The sequence below is a fragment of the Xenopus laevis genome, chromosome 7L (assembly GCF_017654675.1).
Source record: "Xenopus laevis strain J_2021 chromosome 7L, Xenopus_laevis_v10.1, whole genome shotgun sequence".
In the NCBI taxonomy this organism is placed as follows: Eukaryota; Metazoa; Chordata; class Amphibia; order Anura; family Pipidae; genus Xenopus; species Xenopus laevis.
Genome location: NC_054383.1, coordinates 9,127,656 through 9,142,195, shown reverse-complemented (window position 1 = coordinate 9,142,195; position 14,540 = coordinate 9,127,656). Strand labels below are relative to the sequence as shown.

General features: G+C 34.0%; 1 protein-coding gene across 1 annotated transcript in view; it reads left to right on the top strand.

Moving 5' to 3' along the window:
* The window catches only part of LOC108695740 (protocadherin-15-like), a 555,442-nt gene that overhangs the window by 392,544 nt on the left and 148,358 nt on the right, over nucleotides 1-14,540 (top strand). Inside the window, exons 20-21 of the mRNA XM_041570198.1 lie at nucleotides 237-542; nucleotides 4,035-4,259. Of these exons, the coding sequence (XP_041426132.1) occupies nucleotides 237-542; nucleotides 4,035-4,259 (531 nt within the window). The remainder of the gene's footprint in view (nucleotides 1-236; nucleotides 543-4,034; nucleotides 4,260-14,540) is intronic.

Below are 14,540 nucleotides of genomic sequence, written 5' to 3'. Positions count from 1 at the left end.
GAAACAATTTAGCAAAAACCAACCACTGAACACTTGTAATGAATTTTGAACATTTAGAAAAATCCTTTTATTAAAAAAGGTGTATTGTTTTGGTTTAAACCCCTTATTAGTTTCTAGGAGTAGTTTTTTTAAACTGAGCATCTCTTAAGGGACATTGGTTTAATATCCCTTGAACTACCTGATTTGCATAAAAAAGTATTATTCTTTAACATAAATCTTCTTGTCCCCCATTATAGGCAACAGATCCTGATGCTGGAGTCAATGGCCAAGTCCGTTATAGCCTAGCAAATCTAAACAATATTTTTCGTATCACTGCCAACGGGAGTATATACACATCTTTAAAGCTGGACCGTGAAACAAAAGATTATTATGAACTTATTGTTGAAGCAACAGATGGAGCAGTGGACCCACGACGTAGTACAATAAACCTTGCAATTAATGTGATTGACGTTGATGACAATAGCCCCCAGTTTACAAACTCCACTTATTCTGCCTCTGTGCCAGAGAATATGATTCCGGGCATGGTGTTCTTACGTGTACAGGTGAGCTGCAAAAAAAACTACTGAAGCAACATTTCTAATTAATTATGATGTTTAAAATTCCATTGGGGCCTTTACATCTCTTGATTGATACCATAGTTCAGACTGCATTTAATTAAATAAGGAATCTGCTGGTTGGTAACTCCCATATTAATCCATAATGGTAAGCAAATACCAATTTGAATAACAAAAAAAAATTATAATTACATTCCACTGTTGAAATTGGGTATTCTAGCCTTCTGCAATGTTTTTAATCTTAGCATGTGTGACATAAAAACCCAAGAACATGATTATGTCATCTGCATTGAACAAATGTGACATTAATAAAAAAAAAGGACAAAGAAATGCATTACATTTATTGTCTTGAATTAATTAAGTGCTACATGGATTTCCTTTTTTTCATGTTTGTTTAAATTGGAATTATTTTAGCATGCTCTTGTTGATTGCCCCATATTTCATGCCAAAAAGGATGAGCTCTTTTCATCTTAGTGATGGTAGTGCTTAACATAGTGCCAACACGTTGTTATACTGTAGCAGTAATAGAAGGACCAACTTCACATCCTTGGTTTTGGAATGATATGCTGACAAACAAGTTTTTGCAGAGTTATAACTCCATATTTTCCAGTACTCATCTTCCCTGCCCTGCTCCTCAGTGGCAGAACGAAAAACAAGAAATCAGCATTATAAAAAATGTCTGCCATCTATACAGCATAGTTTTAAGTTTCAAATAGCTATGCATAATTCCTTTTCATTACTATATTTTTATTCACACTAGCTGCTGTTTTCAGATGTAGCAGCTTGGCTTTAACTTCTATAAGCAATTGCAGTATGCATTTTTAACTACACATGAAGGCCCCAACAGATATTTATCTTAATTTTCCTTCAAAAACAGTCTGATAAAATCCAGTGCTCTGGTGAACGCTCATTATTTTCAAATTAGACGTGGCTTTATTTTTCATGTTGCTTTTCTGACAGGAAATTAAGTACAAAGTTAAATGTGCATTTCCTGCGTACCTTCTAAGATAAATGAAAACAACAGTCCAGAAATGGGAAATACTCTTGGGTCTCAAATATAAAAATCTAGATTTTTATGATGGATGAAGCAAAAGAAACATCATAATAGTCTTAAAAAATTAAGTAAGCTGAGATGAATTGACTTGCCAGATGTGTAGTACAATAAAACTACTGTACATTAAATTTAAAATTCTGCTCTTCAGAAAAACAAAAATGGACTTCAAAGGTGTTTTGATCTGTGTGTGTGATGCACCTCTGTATTTAAGGTTGTATTTAATAAAATTCTATATATGAAATAACCTTAATTCTGATTTAAGCTGGGTACTAAAACCAAAAGATTTGTGTAGTAAAAAGTATGATATTATAGTGTTGCCTCAATCCCAAAAATGGAGTGCTACTCTAGGTCTGTAACACCGGATTGGTGTCAGATGCCGTCAGGTATCGGGCCCAAAGCTGCCCAAAGCCCAAAAAACTTTATATAGCAAAACAAGAAACCTGTGGCACAACTGATGTGGTTGATTCAGTGATCGGTGTTTTATTCAGCTCACAAAAGAAAGCGGCAACGTTTCGGGCCTCTGCTGGGCCCTTTGTCAAGCCTATTTATTATATTGTTGCCTGGCATATCTCAAAGTATTACTTAAGTGGTGGTAAGGCAAAGTGAGACTAAGTCCACTGTAATAAATGGCACATTTAGAAGTTTGCGATTGCAGAGTATCAGCACAACTATTTGCATAGCCTAGCAGAACTACTGATTATAATGGGAAGTCCTAAGCCAAAGCTAAACCCCTCCTAGTTGGGTTCTAGTAGGGTCTGTTGAGTGATCCATTCAACCTTCCAGCCTTAAAGTATTGTATGTAAAATATAAAATAATGTTACATGAATGTATATATATCTTTTGTTTTTTACATAAATTTACAATGTGTTATTCCTAGGCACTACACTAATGTTTTCTCTAAAACCACAAATGCCATATAATTTATTGAAAGATTTGGGGGGGAAAAACACTGAACGATGCACTAAAGAATACAAAACCTCTAAAAATTTCTGACATTTTCTAGTAAAATAAAATCAGAAAACCTCTAGTCTGAATTAGAGATGCACCGAATCCAGGATTCGGTTCGGGATTCGGCCAGCATTTGGCCTTTTTCAGTAGGATTCGGATTCGGCCGAATCCTTCTGCCCAGCTGAACCAAATCCGAATCCTAATTTGCATGTGCAAATTAGGGGCGACTTTTTGTCAGAAAACAAGGGAGTAAACATTTTTCCCCTTCCCACCCTTAATTTGCATATGCAAATTAGGGTTCAGATTCGGTTCGGTATTGGCCTAATCTTTCGCAAAGGATTCGGGGTTCGGCCGAATCCAAAATAGTGGATTTGGTTCATCCCTAGTCTGAATGGATGAAAAAAAGGTCCAATAGGTTCAGCACAGCTCCCATTGACTTCTATAGGACCTCTACTGATTTTACTTGCAAATGTTTTGTATTAGAGTTTTTTGTAGTTTTTACACTTTCTAAATCTCAAATATTTAGCATTTTACATACTTTTGTAAAAAAACACAAATTGCTCGATAAAACATTTGATTTATGAAAACAATATACATTTAAATATTATTAAGCAGGTCCCAATAAGGTTGATTCTAATAAGTAGTATAGTAACCGCCATAACATCTTAGCATAAAGTGGAAATATGTGCTTGCACCGATGATTCCATATTTCAGGGGACAAAAGGCCTCATTTGCTAAGCCAAATGTAGTGTGCAAAGTATATTAGTCAACACAGGATCCAAGAGAGGTGGTTTGGGGAAGTGTGTCCCCCTCACTCCCAGCCACCCCTACATTGAACATAATTTCGATTTTTCATACGGTGCTTAGTGCAGAGCATAGCATGGGGTGCAAGTGCTCCCAGAATGAGCACCAAGAGGCTCTTGCACCCAACAGGGTCAAGAATGACCCCTATAGTCTTTGTCCATTCTAGTATTTATAACAGTTATTGTGATTATTATGTACAGTACCTATTCACTTTATAAAAGAGGTTAAAAGCTGAAAGAGCAAGTCTTATAGTTACAGTTATCCAGAAATTAAACGTAGATATAAGTTTTTATGTTTAGAAAACATATTTTATTGCATTCAGTTAAAAACTGTTTAAAAATCAATTCTAATCAAGTTGAGAGATTACAGAATTCACATTTACTGCAAATGTGACAAAAAATTCATATATATATATATATATATATATATATATATATATATATATATATATATATATATTTGCTGAAGTGTTTATATTTTTTTACCGATCAATGCATTAAAATGATCCATAATACAAAAGCAAAACAACTGTAAAAATGTGTTTCTGTTTGGAGGGCTCGCTAAAACTTAAGACATTTATTTTCTCTGGTTCAATTATTTCTGCCCTTCAACCTGCTTTGTTCACTGGTTTTGTCTGCTTCGATTTTAATATTGATCTGTTTATTGTGTTTCAGGCAAAAGATGCTGATCTTGGTGCTAATATTACTTATCGCATAAGATCTCAGGAAGTTTTACAGTTCTTTGCAATGAACCAGTCAACTGGAGAGTTGTCCCTTTTGAAACCCCTTGATTACGAGTCATTTGCAAACAAGGAGGCTGCGTACATGTTTATCATTGAAGCATTTGATGTGACAGGAACTATGCCCCCTGGACTTGCGACTGTAACAGTACAAGTTAAGGTATGGGTTTGTTTTCTTTTTATTATGGGATGCATGCTATCTGTGAAGACTGTAATGATATAGATCATTGTAATTAAACAAATTCTACTGAAAGTCTAATTTACCTCCAAGGATAAATCACCTCTGATTCACCTCTTTGGGCATGCCTGCACTGGTTACCTATAGTGGATTCAACTTCAAAGCCTTACCCACAAAGTTCTCATTAATAATACCTAACCTTTCATTTCAAAAATTATCTCCAAGTACTCTCCAAATCTACCACTTTGTTCCTCCAATGACCTTAGATTGTCTTCCTTCTCAGTAAGCTACAGTACTCTCACTATATGCCTGTGGGACTTCATCAGATCAGCACATGGAATTCATCATCACACAACATCAGACATTCCCCTGCAGAACTTCACCAACAAACTTCTTTCACCACGCCTACATGTACTAACCTGTTAACCTCTATTAGTTCCATTACTCAATTCCCACAATAACACACAACACCCTGCCGGTCTATTATCTGCTTATTAACACCCATGAACTTAATATTCCACCAGCATAAACTTCCCCATACATCTACAGAATTGATCCCTGGTGTCTTATTTAAACCCCCTCCTTGTTTTAACAATGTGGTTTTTGCATTAACATTTGGAGCTTAGTATTTTTATATTATAGTATTTTTTATATATTTTTAGGAGCTAAGTATTGCATTGAAAAGGCATTTTATAATTAGTGATGGGCGAATTTGCGCCGTTTCGATTCGCCAGAAAATTCGCGAATTTTGTGCGAAATGGCGAAAAATTCGCGAAACGGCGCCTCATTTTTTATGCTGGCGCCCGTTTTTTTGACGCCGGCACCCGTTTTTGACGCCGGCGTCCATTTTTAAAAAAAAAAAAATAATTTTTGCCGCGAATTATCGCGGGCGTTACGTGAATTTATTCGCTGCCAGCGAATCGCACAAATTCGCCGCAAATTCGCGCCTGGCGAATAAATTCGCCCATCACTATTTATAATGTACCATACACCATACATGAACCCAATTAAATTTACTGAAAGCAAGATTGTATCTACAGGGCATAAATAAAGCAAGCAGTTCTGATAATGCACAGGAGATGCATGCAAACTTTTTATCAGATTTTTTTTATAACGCCTGCAGCCCTATGCTTTAATATGAACACAAAGTTCCTTAGTGCCGTCTAATATCCTTATTATTTAAAAATGACATTACATTATCATTAGCACATGATCTATCAATAACCCTGCAGCCTTTGTATGGTGATAGAATTCTTGAGTGACTTTTGATGTTCTGTTAATTCATAGAAGGTTCTAATAGTATGCCTTATAATTCAGGGGTGATCCTCATAGTTTCAAGAGCTGTATATGCCTGACAGTTGTCTTGTGTCTTTATAAGCGATAATGATGTATTGCAGATGTTAAAATTTAAGCTTTCAGGTGGTGTGCTAAATCAGAATGTTTGGTCCCACAGCCACATCATATCATAACAATAGCCTAGAAGTCAATTCTCTGATATAGTCCTTATTACCTGAAATGCAGGGATATGTTTATAGAAATTAAAGAAAATTGTTGTCTTATCAATTGTTAGCCGTGGTGGAAAAAATGATGAAAAAATAGTTGCTTTTGCCTTATGTGTCATTCTTCTCTAGCATTTTCCCCAAGTGGATAAAAAGTTCCATTGAAATAACCATTGTCTTTTCCCAACTTCCAACCTCAATTGACTGATAAAATTTGGAGCATATTTGTTTTTTGGGCCATGATAGAATTTTGGGGAAAAGAAAAGCACTGGGAGAAAATGAGCCAGACTATTTGATTTTTTTTTCAATTAAGGCTTATGTTGTGGGTAATTTTTATAAATGAGAAAAAAAATTAACCTGCAGGAAAAATGTAAAATTTTAAATTTAGAATTAAACATAATTTATAGTAAACAGAAATGTCAACCTTGCATAAATTTGCTGCAAAGTCTTCAACAGGCTAAAGCCTTTATTGTAAACAACAGATTTTGGCCACAACATTTTAAGTTATTTCAAGTTACTCCAAATAATGCAATGGCATCTTGTCTGAGACCTTTCAGTAGCTAAACTGCTAGGATATTAAAATAATGGAAACTTGCCAAGGAAAATTAACCAGGACATGGTTATGGCACACAGGTGATTATTGTCATAGCAACAAGTCTGAAAATGAGGTTTAAATTACTGCTAGTAACTTTACCTTGGAAATTAGATTTTCCAAGTACCTTAGGCTGAAAAGTAACATGCATCTTTTAATCTTATTTTCCTATGCTCTAAATCTTTTTTGGCACTTTATAAATGCGTGCCAATTTCAGTTGTGTAATGTAGTGAACTGAGGCAAATTTTATTATCTTTTTTCACACTTTTATAAATAAGAAATTTAGACACAGCTATTCATTCAGTGCCAATTTCTATGTCAGAATGAATACATGCATTATTTCATTTACACTGTTATAATTATATATATTTTTATAATTATAATATGATTATAAATTTGTCATTGCAAGCAGACACTATTTCTTGCCATTTTTTTTTTAATAAACAACATCTATTTTATATTAAATATTTTATTTAAATACTTTCACACACACAGAAAATGATAAAGATTTTAGAGCATTTTTATTAGTCTTAATTACTTTTGTATTGACTAGAAACAGATTTATTTAGACAGCATTTTAAACTTTCTGCCAAATTAAACTTTGCATTAAACTGAGAACACTGTGCAAAAATATATGTGTGTAACTTATTATAGATACAAATTTAACCTTTTGATTGCCATGAAAAGGTAAAACCTTTGGTACCCGCATAAATAAAAGTCTAGGTGCTGATATCATTGATCTAGGCATTAGTGATGAGTGATTTATTCGCTAACCATGGATTTTCTGTAAAATTCTGAGTTTATTCATGAAACTGCATGGGAAAATTTGCAGAGTAAAAATACTCTTAAGAAAAAATGCTCATTGACTTTAATGTATTTGGAGAAAAAAGTCACCATAAGAAAAATGCCCATTGACTTTAATGCATTTGGAGAAAAAAAGTTACATAAGAAAAAACGCCCATTGACTTTAATGCATTAGGACAAAAACGTCACCTTAAGAAAAAAAGCCCATTTACTTTAATGCATTAGGACAAAATAGTCGTCATTAGAAAAAATGCCCATTGATTTTAATGCATTTGGAGTGAGAAAAATTATGCACGTGTAAAAATGTGTCCATTGACTTCAATGCATTTGCAGTTTTTTTAATTTTCTGGTGAATCGAAATGGGACAGATTTGCTAATCAATACTAGGCATCTCTCAGTAATAATATGTTGATTAATAAAAATTACTTATAAAATTATTGGATACCAACAGTAATGTGTAATGTCCAATGTAATGTCTAATGTAAAATCCTTCCCTCTCCATTATTCAATAAATATTATATGATCACTGAAATAACTTCCAGGCCTACTCGTTATACTTCACTGACATATGTAGGTTTGGAAAATGGCCAAAAGGATTGAGTTTCTGAGATTTTTTATCCTTAATTCTATAAAATACTAATTAGATAAAAACATTAGTACAGGTATGGGACCTATTATCCAGAATGCTCGGGACCTGGGGCTTTCCGGGACCTGCACACCTTAAGACTACTAGAAAATCATGTAAACATTAAATAAACCCAATAGGCTGGTTTTGCTTCCAATAAGGATTAATTATATCTTAGTTTGGATCAAGTACAAGCTACTGTTTTATTATTACAGAGAAAAAGGAAATCATTTTTAAAAATGTGGATTATTTGATTATAATGGAGTCTATGGGAGACAGACTTTCCGCAATTTGGAACTTTCTGAATAACGGGTTTGCGGATAATGGATCCCATACCTGTATAGTCAAACAATAATTTCACATGGTCAGCTCATCATGAATGTTCTTTAAGATAAATTTTAGGAAAAATATTTGTATTCAGTAGATGTAGATCGAATAACATGTTAACCCAAATCAGGCAAGGCAACATATCTCACTTCATGGCATTTCACTATTGGTTTGGTGTGAAGATGCTTATGGTCAGCAGTTTGTTACAGTGAATATTTTGTGGTAAATAAATATGAAGCCACAGAGCAGCAAAACAATCATGATTTCTATAAAGAATTTCCTATTTCTGCTTCTGAAATTACTGCTGCTCTTGAAATACTAGCGTAATAAAACCTTGGCTCACAAAACATATTTTAGAAATTATAAACCTGCTCGGAGTTAAGTGAAACCAAGAAATAGCATTTTATGACTTTGTTCCTAATTTTAAAATGCCTATCTATCATCTATCTATCTATCTATCTATCTATCATTTATCTATCTATCTATCTATCTATCTATCTATCTATCTATCTATCTATCTATCTATCTATTGACTTTTTCTATCTATCCAACTTTTTTCCTCATGTAACCACCTGTAGCATATTTGTCAATCATAGACGTTATCCTGAAAGAAACTACTTTGAGCTTGAATGTATTTTTCTCCTCACATTTGCATATTTATTCCCTGGTGAACAGAAATGCTGATTGCTAAATTGCTACAAGATTACACAAAAATAGGACAATTTATGGATTTCATGTAAATGTCTTAAAACTACTCGAAAAGCAACGTTCACAAATCTCAATATGACAGAACTTTTATTTGACTATGGTCTTGTCTTAAATCATAGATGGGGACTTAATCTGTAAATTGTAATTAAATTAAAGTTAATTTGGTCTGCTTGCAGGAACTATTTTCCCCATCCCCCTTAGGCTAACAGAGTTATTCAACCCTTACCTTTTTGCTTGTTGAAGTAATGGACTCTGGAGGGCCCATTTACTAACAATAGATTTTTTTTCCACAAACTAAAAGTTTTCTCATTTTTTAAAAGACAGCTCTAAATATTTGAGATTTTTTAAGTATAAACCCCATAAATAACAAATACAAAATTTTGCGAGTTAAAAATTGTTGAGGTCCTATAGAAGTCAATGGGAGCTGTGCTGATCCTATTGGACCGCCTTAAATCAATTTAGACTTTTAAGATGTTTTCAGATTTTTTTTTTACTAGATATTGTCAAAAAAACTTGAATTTTTAGAGATTTTCGAGATATTCATATTTTTTAGCTCATCGTTCAGCGTCATTTTCCGTTCTTTTTTTATTCATATTTTATAATAAATGTCATGACATTCATGGTTTTAGAGTTTGTGAATTTAGTTATGGTTTCAAAAATCTCAAAACCCACTAAAATTCAACCTTTGAAAAATAGGACTCTAGAACTTGAAGTTCCTCAGATTTCCATAGTGTACAAATGCTCTAGAAAGCAGTGACTTCAAACCTTACTTACTTTCAACATGGAACAAAGTAAAGGAGGGTTTCAATGACTGTGCCTTCCTAAAGGGGAAGTTAAAAATTAAAAGAAAATGGAACTATATTTGTATTTAAAATATATTTTAATTGACAAAAGTACCAATTCAAAACCTACAATATATTTACAGAGGTTTTTTCAAATAGTTTTATAGACCAAAGTACCAACATAGAACCTAATATGTATTTACAGAGGCTTTTTCAAATAATACCTCACGTTGATTAATAAAGACTTATTGGGGGGTAACGCACTAGGAAGGCTTGTTTCATCCCTTAGCCAACTCTACTGCCAATTCCATTTAGTTAGTATGGAAGTTGGTTCAATTTACTAGAAAAAAAACATCATGTTTTCTAATATTAATAGATTGATGGAACAATATTCAAATTAATTTTAAGTTCAATCTATAACATATTTTGAAACAAAATGTAACATTAACTTGAACCCAGGGATTCAGTGGTCAGACTCAGCAGATCACTTTAGGAATCAAAATTAAAAGTCCATGCACAAAAATTAATGCTATTGAAGACTAAAAAGAAATAATATTACTATGCTGTTTGTACTGTGGAAGTCATTCTGAATAAGCAGGGAGCAGTGAAAACTGTAAATGTACAGTTTCATTGTAAAAATATTTAATTCTAAGAATTTTATAGGTTTAGTGAATTGATTTAATCAAGTTCCAGAAAGCCTGCTATATATTTTCAGAATATAATTTTTTTCAATATGTGTAAAATTCTTCGATATTTGTAACCTTAGTAGTGATGGGCGAATTTATTCGCCAGGCGCGAATTTGCGGCGAATTTGCCCGATTCGCGAAACGCACGCGAAAATTTGCGGTAAAAATTCGCCAGCGTCAAAAAAATTTTTTTTCGAAAAACGGGCGCCAGCGTCAAAAGCGGGCGCCGGCGCCAAAAACGGGCGCCGGAAAAACGGGCGCCGGCGTCAAAAACGAGACGCCGGCGCCGTTTCGCGAATTTTTCGCCGTTTCGCGAAATTCGCGAATTTTTCGGCGAAGCGAAACGGTGCAAATTCGCCCATCACTAAACCTTAGCGATTTCTTGTTAAAAGGGTAAATGAGCAATGATGTTAGCATTTTCAGTAATAATGAAAAAACGGCTAAAAATGTTTATGGAAACCTAAGAATATCATAAGCTAAGTGGAATGATATCATTAGAATCACACATATTGAATAGGGAGCATAAACAGAAATAAAGAGAGGAATAAGCATATGCACTGTTGTGTTTATGGAACTATGATGAAAAATTGCATATGGAGTTTCAAAGATTGTTTTGCCAACTACTACAGAACCGGTATTTTGTGCTGTGCCACATATAAAGGACTTTATTTGGAATAGTCAACATTTGGGGGCACATTTACTAAGCTTGAGTGAAGGATTCAAAGTAAAAAAACGTTGAATTTCGAAGGTTTTTTTGGGTACTTTGACCATCAAATAGGCTACCTCGACCTTCGACTACGACTTCGTATCGAACGATTCGAACTAAAAATCGTTTGACTAGTCGACCATTCGATAGTCAAAGTACTGTCTCTTTAAAAAAAACTTCGACTACCTATTTTGCCACTTTAAACCTACCGAGCACCAATGGCTATGGCCTATGGGGACCTTCCCCATAAGTTTTGCAAGCAATTTCTGATCGAAGGAAAATCGTTCGATCGATGGATTAAAATCCTTCGAATCATTTGATTCGAAGGATTTAATCGTCCGATCAAGTGATTTTTCCTTTGATCGATCGATCAAAGTATTTGCGGTAAATCCTTCAACTTCGATATTCGAAGTTGAAGGATTTTACTTTGATGGTCGAATATCGAGGGTTAATTAACCCTCAATATTCGACCCTTAATAAATTTGCCCCAAAGTGTCACCTGATATATTGTAGCACTTCTTGTCCTGCATAAACTAGGTTTCCAAATGATCACCTTTTAAAGAGTAAACTAATTTTGAATTTGTTGATATGAGCCAACTATTTAGCAAATCTTATATTTTAGTCTGATGAATATTTTGTATTCTGGAGTCTATGGGGTAAATTTATCAAAGAGTGAAGTTCCGCCACTAGAGTGAAATTCCACAGCTCTCCATTCATTTCTATGGGATTTAGAAAGGCGCATTTATCAATGGGTGAAAGTGAAAGTTCACCCTTTGATAAATACGCCTATAAAAATCCCATAGAAATGAATGGAGAGTGGCAGAATTTCACTCTAGTGGCGGAACTTCACTATTAACTTCACTCTTTGATAAATATACCCCTATATGTTTTTTATGTATCATTCTTTTTAAGATTGTGACATATATTCTAATGGCTGATGAAGGTTATGAATGATAAATTATCTCATTAAGAAAAAGGAAGGACTGCTGGAAATTAGGTTTGCATTCCAAAATGCATTTTGATCATGTCTATGACTTATAGGCTGCTACTCAAAAGGAAGAGCTTCTGACCAGACATTTAATTAAGTACAGGTTTTTGTTTATATTACAATACATGTTGAACCAATTCATATACATAATTATACAAGACTGTATGATGTCTTTCCCTCAAATGTCATGGGCATGGCAGTATTACCTTAAACAATGTTACCTATGGAGTTAATTCCAAACAAGCTCAACCTTTAATGACTTTTTATTGGCATTATAGTTAAAACATGTTCAACTAGTTCTATACATATTATGAATCACTGTAAACTTTCAATATACAGTACATTGTACAGCATTCCCAATTAACTAAGTGTTTTTTTATTTTCAGTGACTAAATCCAGCATATGAATAGGTGGGGAAAATGTATTTAATTGTGTAGAACACAATCCTGCACATTCTTCTTCATGCCTTATTGTTCTACAAGAGACCCACATTGAAAATAAAGATACTTTCTGATTATTCAGCTCTTGTTCTTGTGACCTGGGCACAATGTCACTTAGAATCCCATCTCTAATAGCACTTAATGAATGCCTCCCTCTTTTTTTGTGATGCTATGATTATATAACTCATTTCACCAGTCAACCCATTTGCAAAGCTAATTCATTTTATCTGTAACTCGGCATGATACTAAAGTCCCTTCATTATTTATATATGGCCTGGCTCTTAAAAATAAATATCCTTTTGAATTGAGCATGGCACATAAAATGCTCTTTGAACATTTCAGATTGTGATTCATATATTTAGGCAGATCATTAGATATCTTCTTTTGAGATTATGAGTAGAAAGTGATACATATGCCAATTGAAATATGCTAATTAATAGCTTATAAGAATGTTACATTGTTATTTTTTGTTATTTATCAGAAATCATGCCAAGTATCCATTATGTTATTTAATCTCTCAAAGCTTTTGATCATATAGGATGCATTCAAATGTTCACTTTTATATTAACGTTAAGTACATACAGTATAAGGGCCTATTCTTTATAACTTGTTCAATTGTTCTTCAGTAATTATTTTGTATGGTTTTTGAATGTTTCCATTCCTATTCTGCCTGTTTCCACTCTGCAACTTAATTTATTTTTGTCTGGTTGTTATGTTGAATTGTGATTATTTACAGATAGTAGCAAAATGATACAATGGGCAAAGTTATTAATGTTACAATTCAAGCTTTTAAAATAGCGTAAAAAATAGTAAATTCAAATATTTTCAAATTTGAGTTTTTTGAAAGCATAATAAGAAAAGATAAATCAAATTTGAATTTGAAAGAATTAGCATTTCAAAGCTGGCAAGCTTTTATAAAAACTCAATGGGAGATATATTTCAAAATTTAAGCTAACTTTAATAAAAAAAGTAGGACTTTTAAAAATAGATGGAACACTGGGATTTGTGTAGCGATTTTAATCTTTTCTCAGTGAGTTAGTTTGTTCACGATTTTTCAGATATATTCTAGTTTTTGATAAAAAAAAGGGGGGTTCTGAAAATAAATTGAGTTTAATAATGTTTTCTTTCTGCTATTTCCTTTAATTTTAAAAATGTTAAAGGAGAAGGAAAGCTACGGAGGCATTTTATTGCCAATAGATTAGCTGCAATAGTGCAAGCTAGAATGCTATATTTATTCTATAGAATGTTTTACCATACCTGAGTAAAAAGCTCTAGAAACTCTGTTTGTTTAGAATAGGAGCTGCAGTATTAATGTGGTGTGACATCACTTCCTGCCTGAGTCTCTCCCTGCTCTGGGCTCAGATTACAGTAGAGAAGGTAGGGGGCGGGGGGAGAGGAACAAACTGAGCATGCTCTTGCCCAGGGCAATGAGGTTTATGCTGAAGGCAGGAAGTCTGATACAGAAGCCCATGTGTACACAATAGAAGGAAAGAAATGCTGTGTTTCTTTTGACAGGGGACTCAGAGCAACATTACTTTGGGGGTTTACTGGTATATTTAGATGGAGCTTTCTGATAAGGCTTACTTAGTTTTAACCTTTCCTTCTCCTTTAAATCAGCCTCCTCAATAGATAATTTTGAAAGGCCTGATTTTGTCATTTATAAATGCTACTGAAATTTGTACCTGGGCAGTAACTCTTAGCAACCAATCAGTGATTAGCATTTTTCAGCCAGCTGCAGATAGAACAGTAAAAGCAAAAAAATGTATTAGTAATAGTGATGGGCGAATTTATTCGCCAGGCGCGAATTCGCGGGGAATTTGCACAAACTCCAGCGAAACTCCAGCGAAAATTTGCGGTAAAAATTCGCCAGCTTCAAAAAAAATTTATTTTCGAAAAACGGGCGCCGGCGCCAAAAACGGGCGCCGGCGTCGAAAAAAACGGGCGCCGGCGTCAAAAATGGGCGCCGGCGTCAAAAACGAGACGCCGGGCGCCGTTTCGCGAATTTTGAATTTTCGGCGAAGCGAAACGGCGCAAATTCGCCCATCACTAATTAGTAATCATGGGTAACTGTTTAGGTATAAATTTACATAATTTTGTTAAATTAAC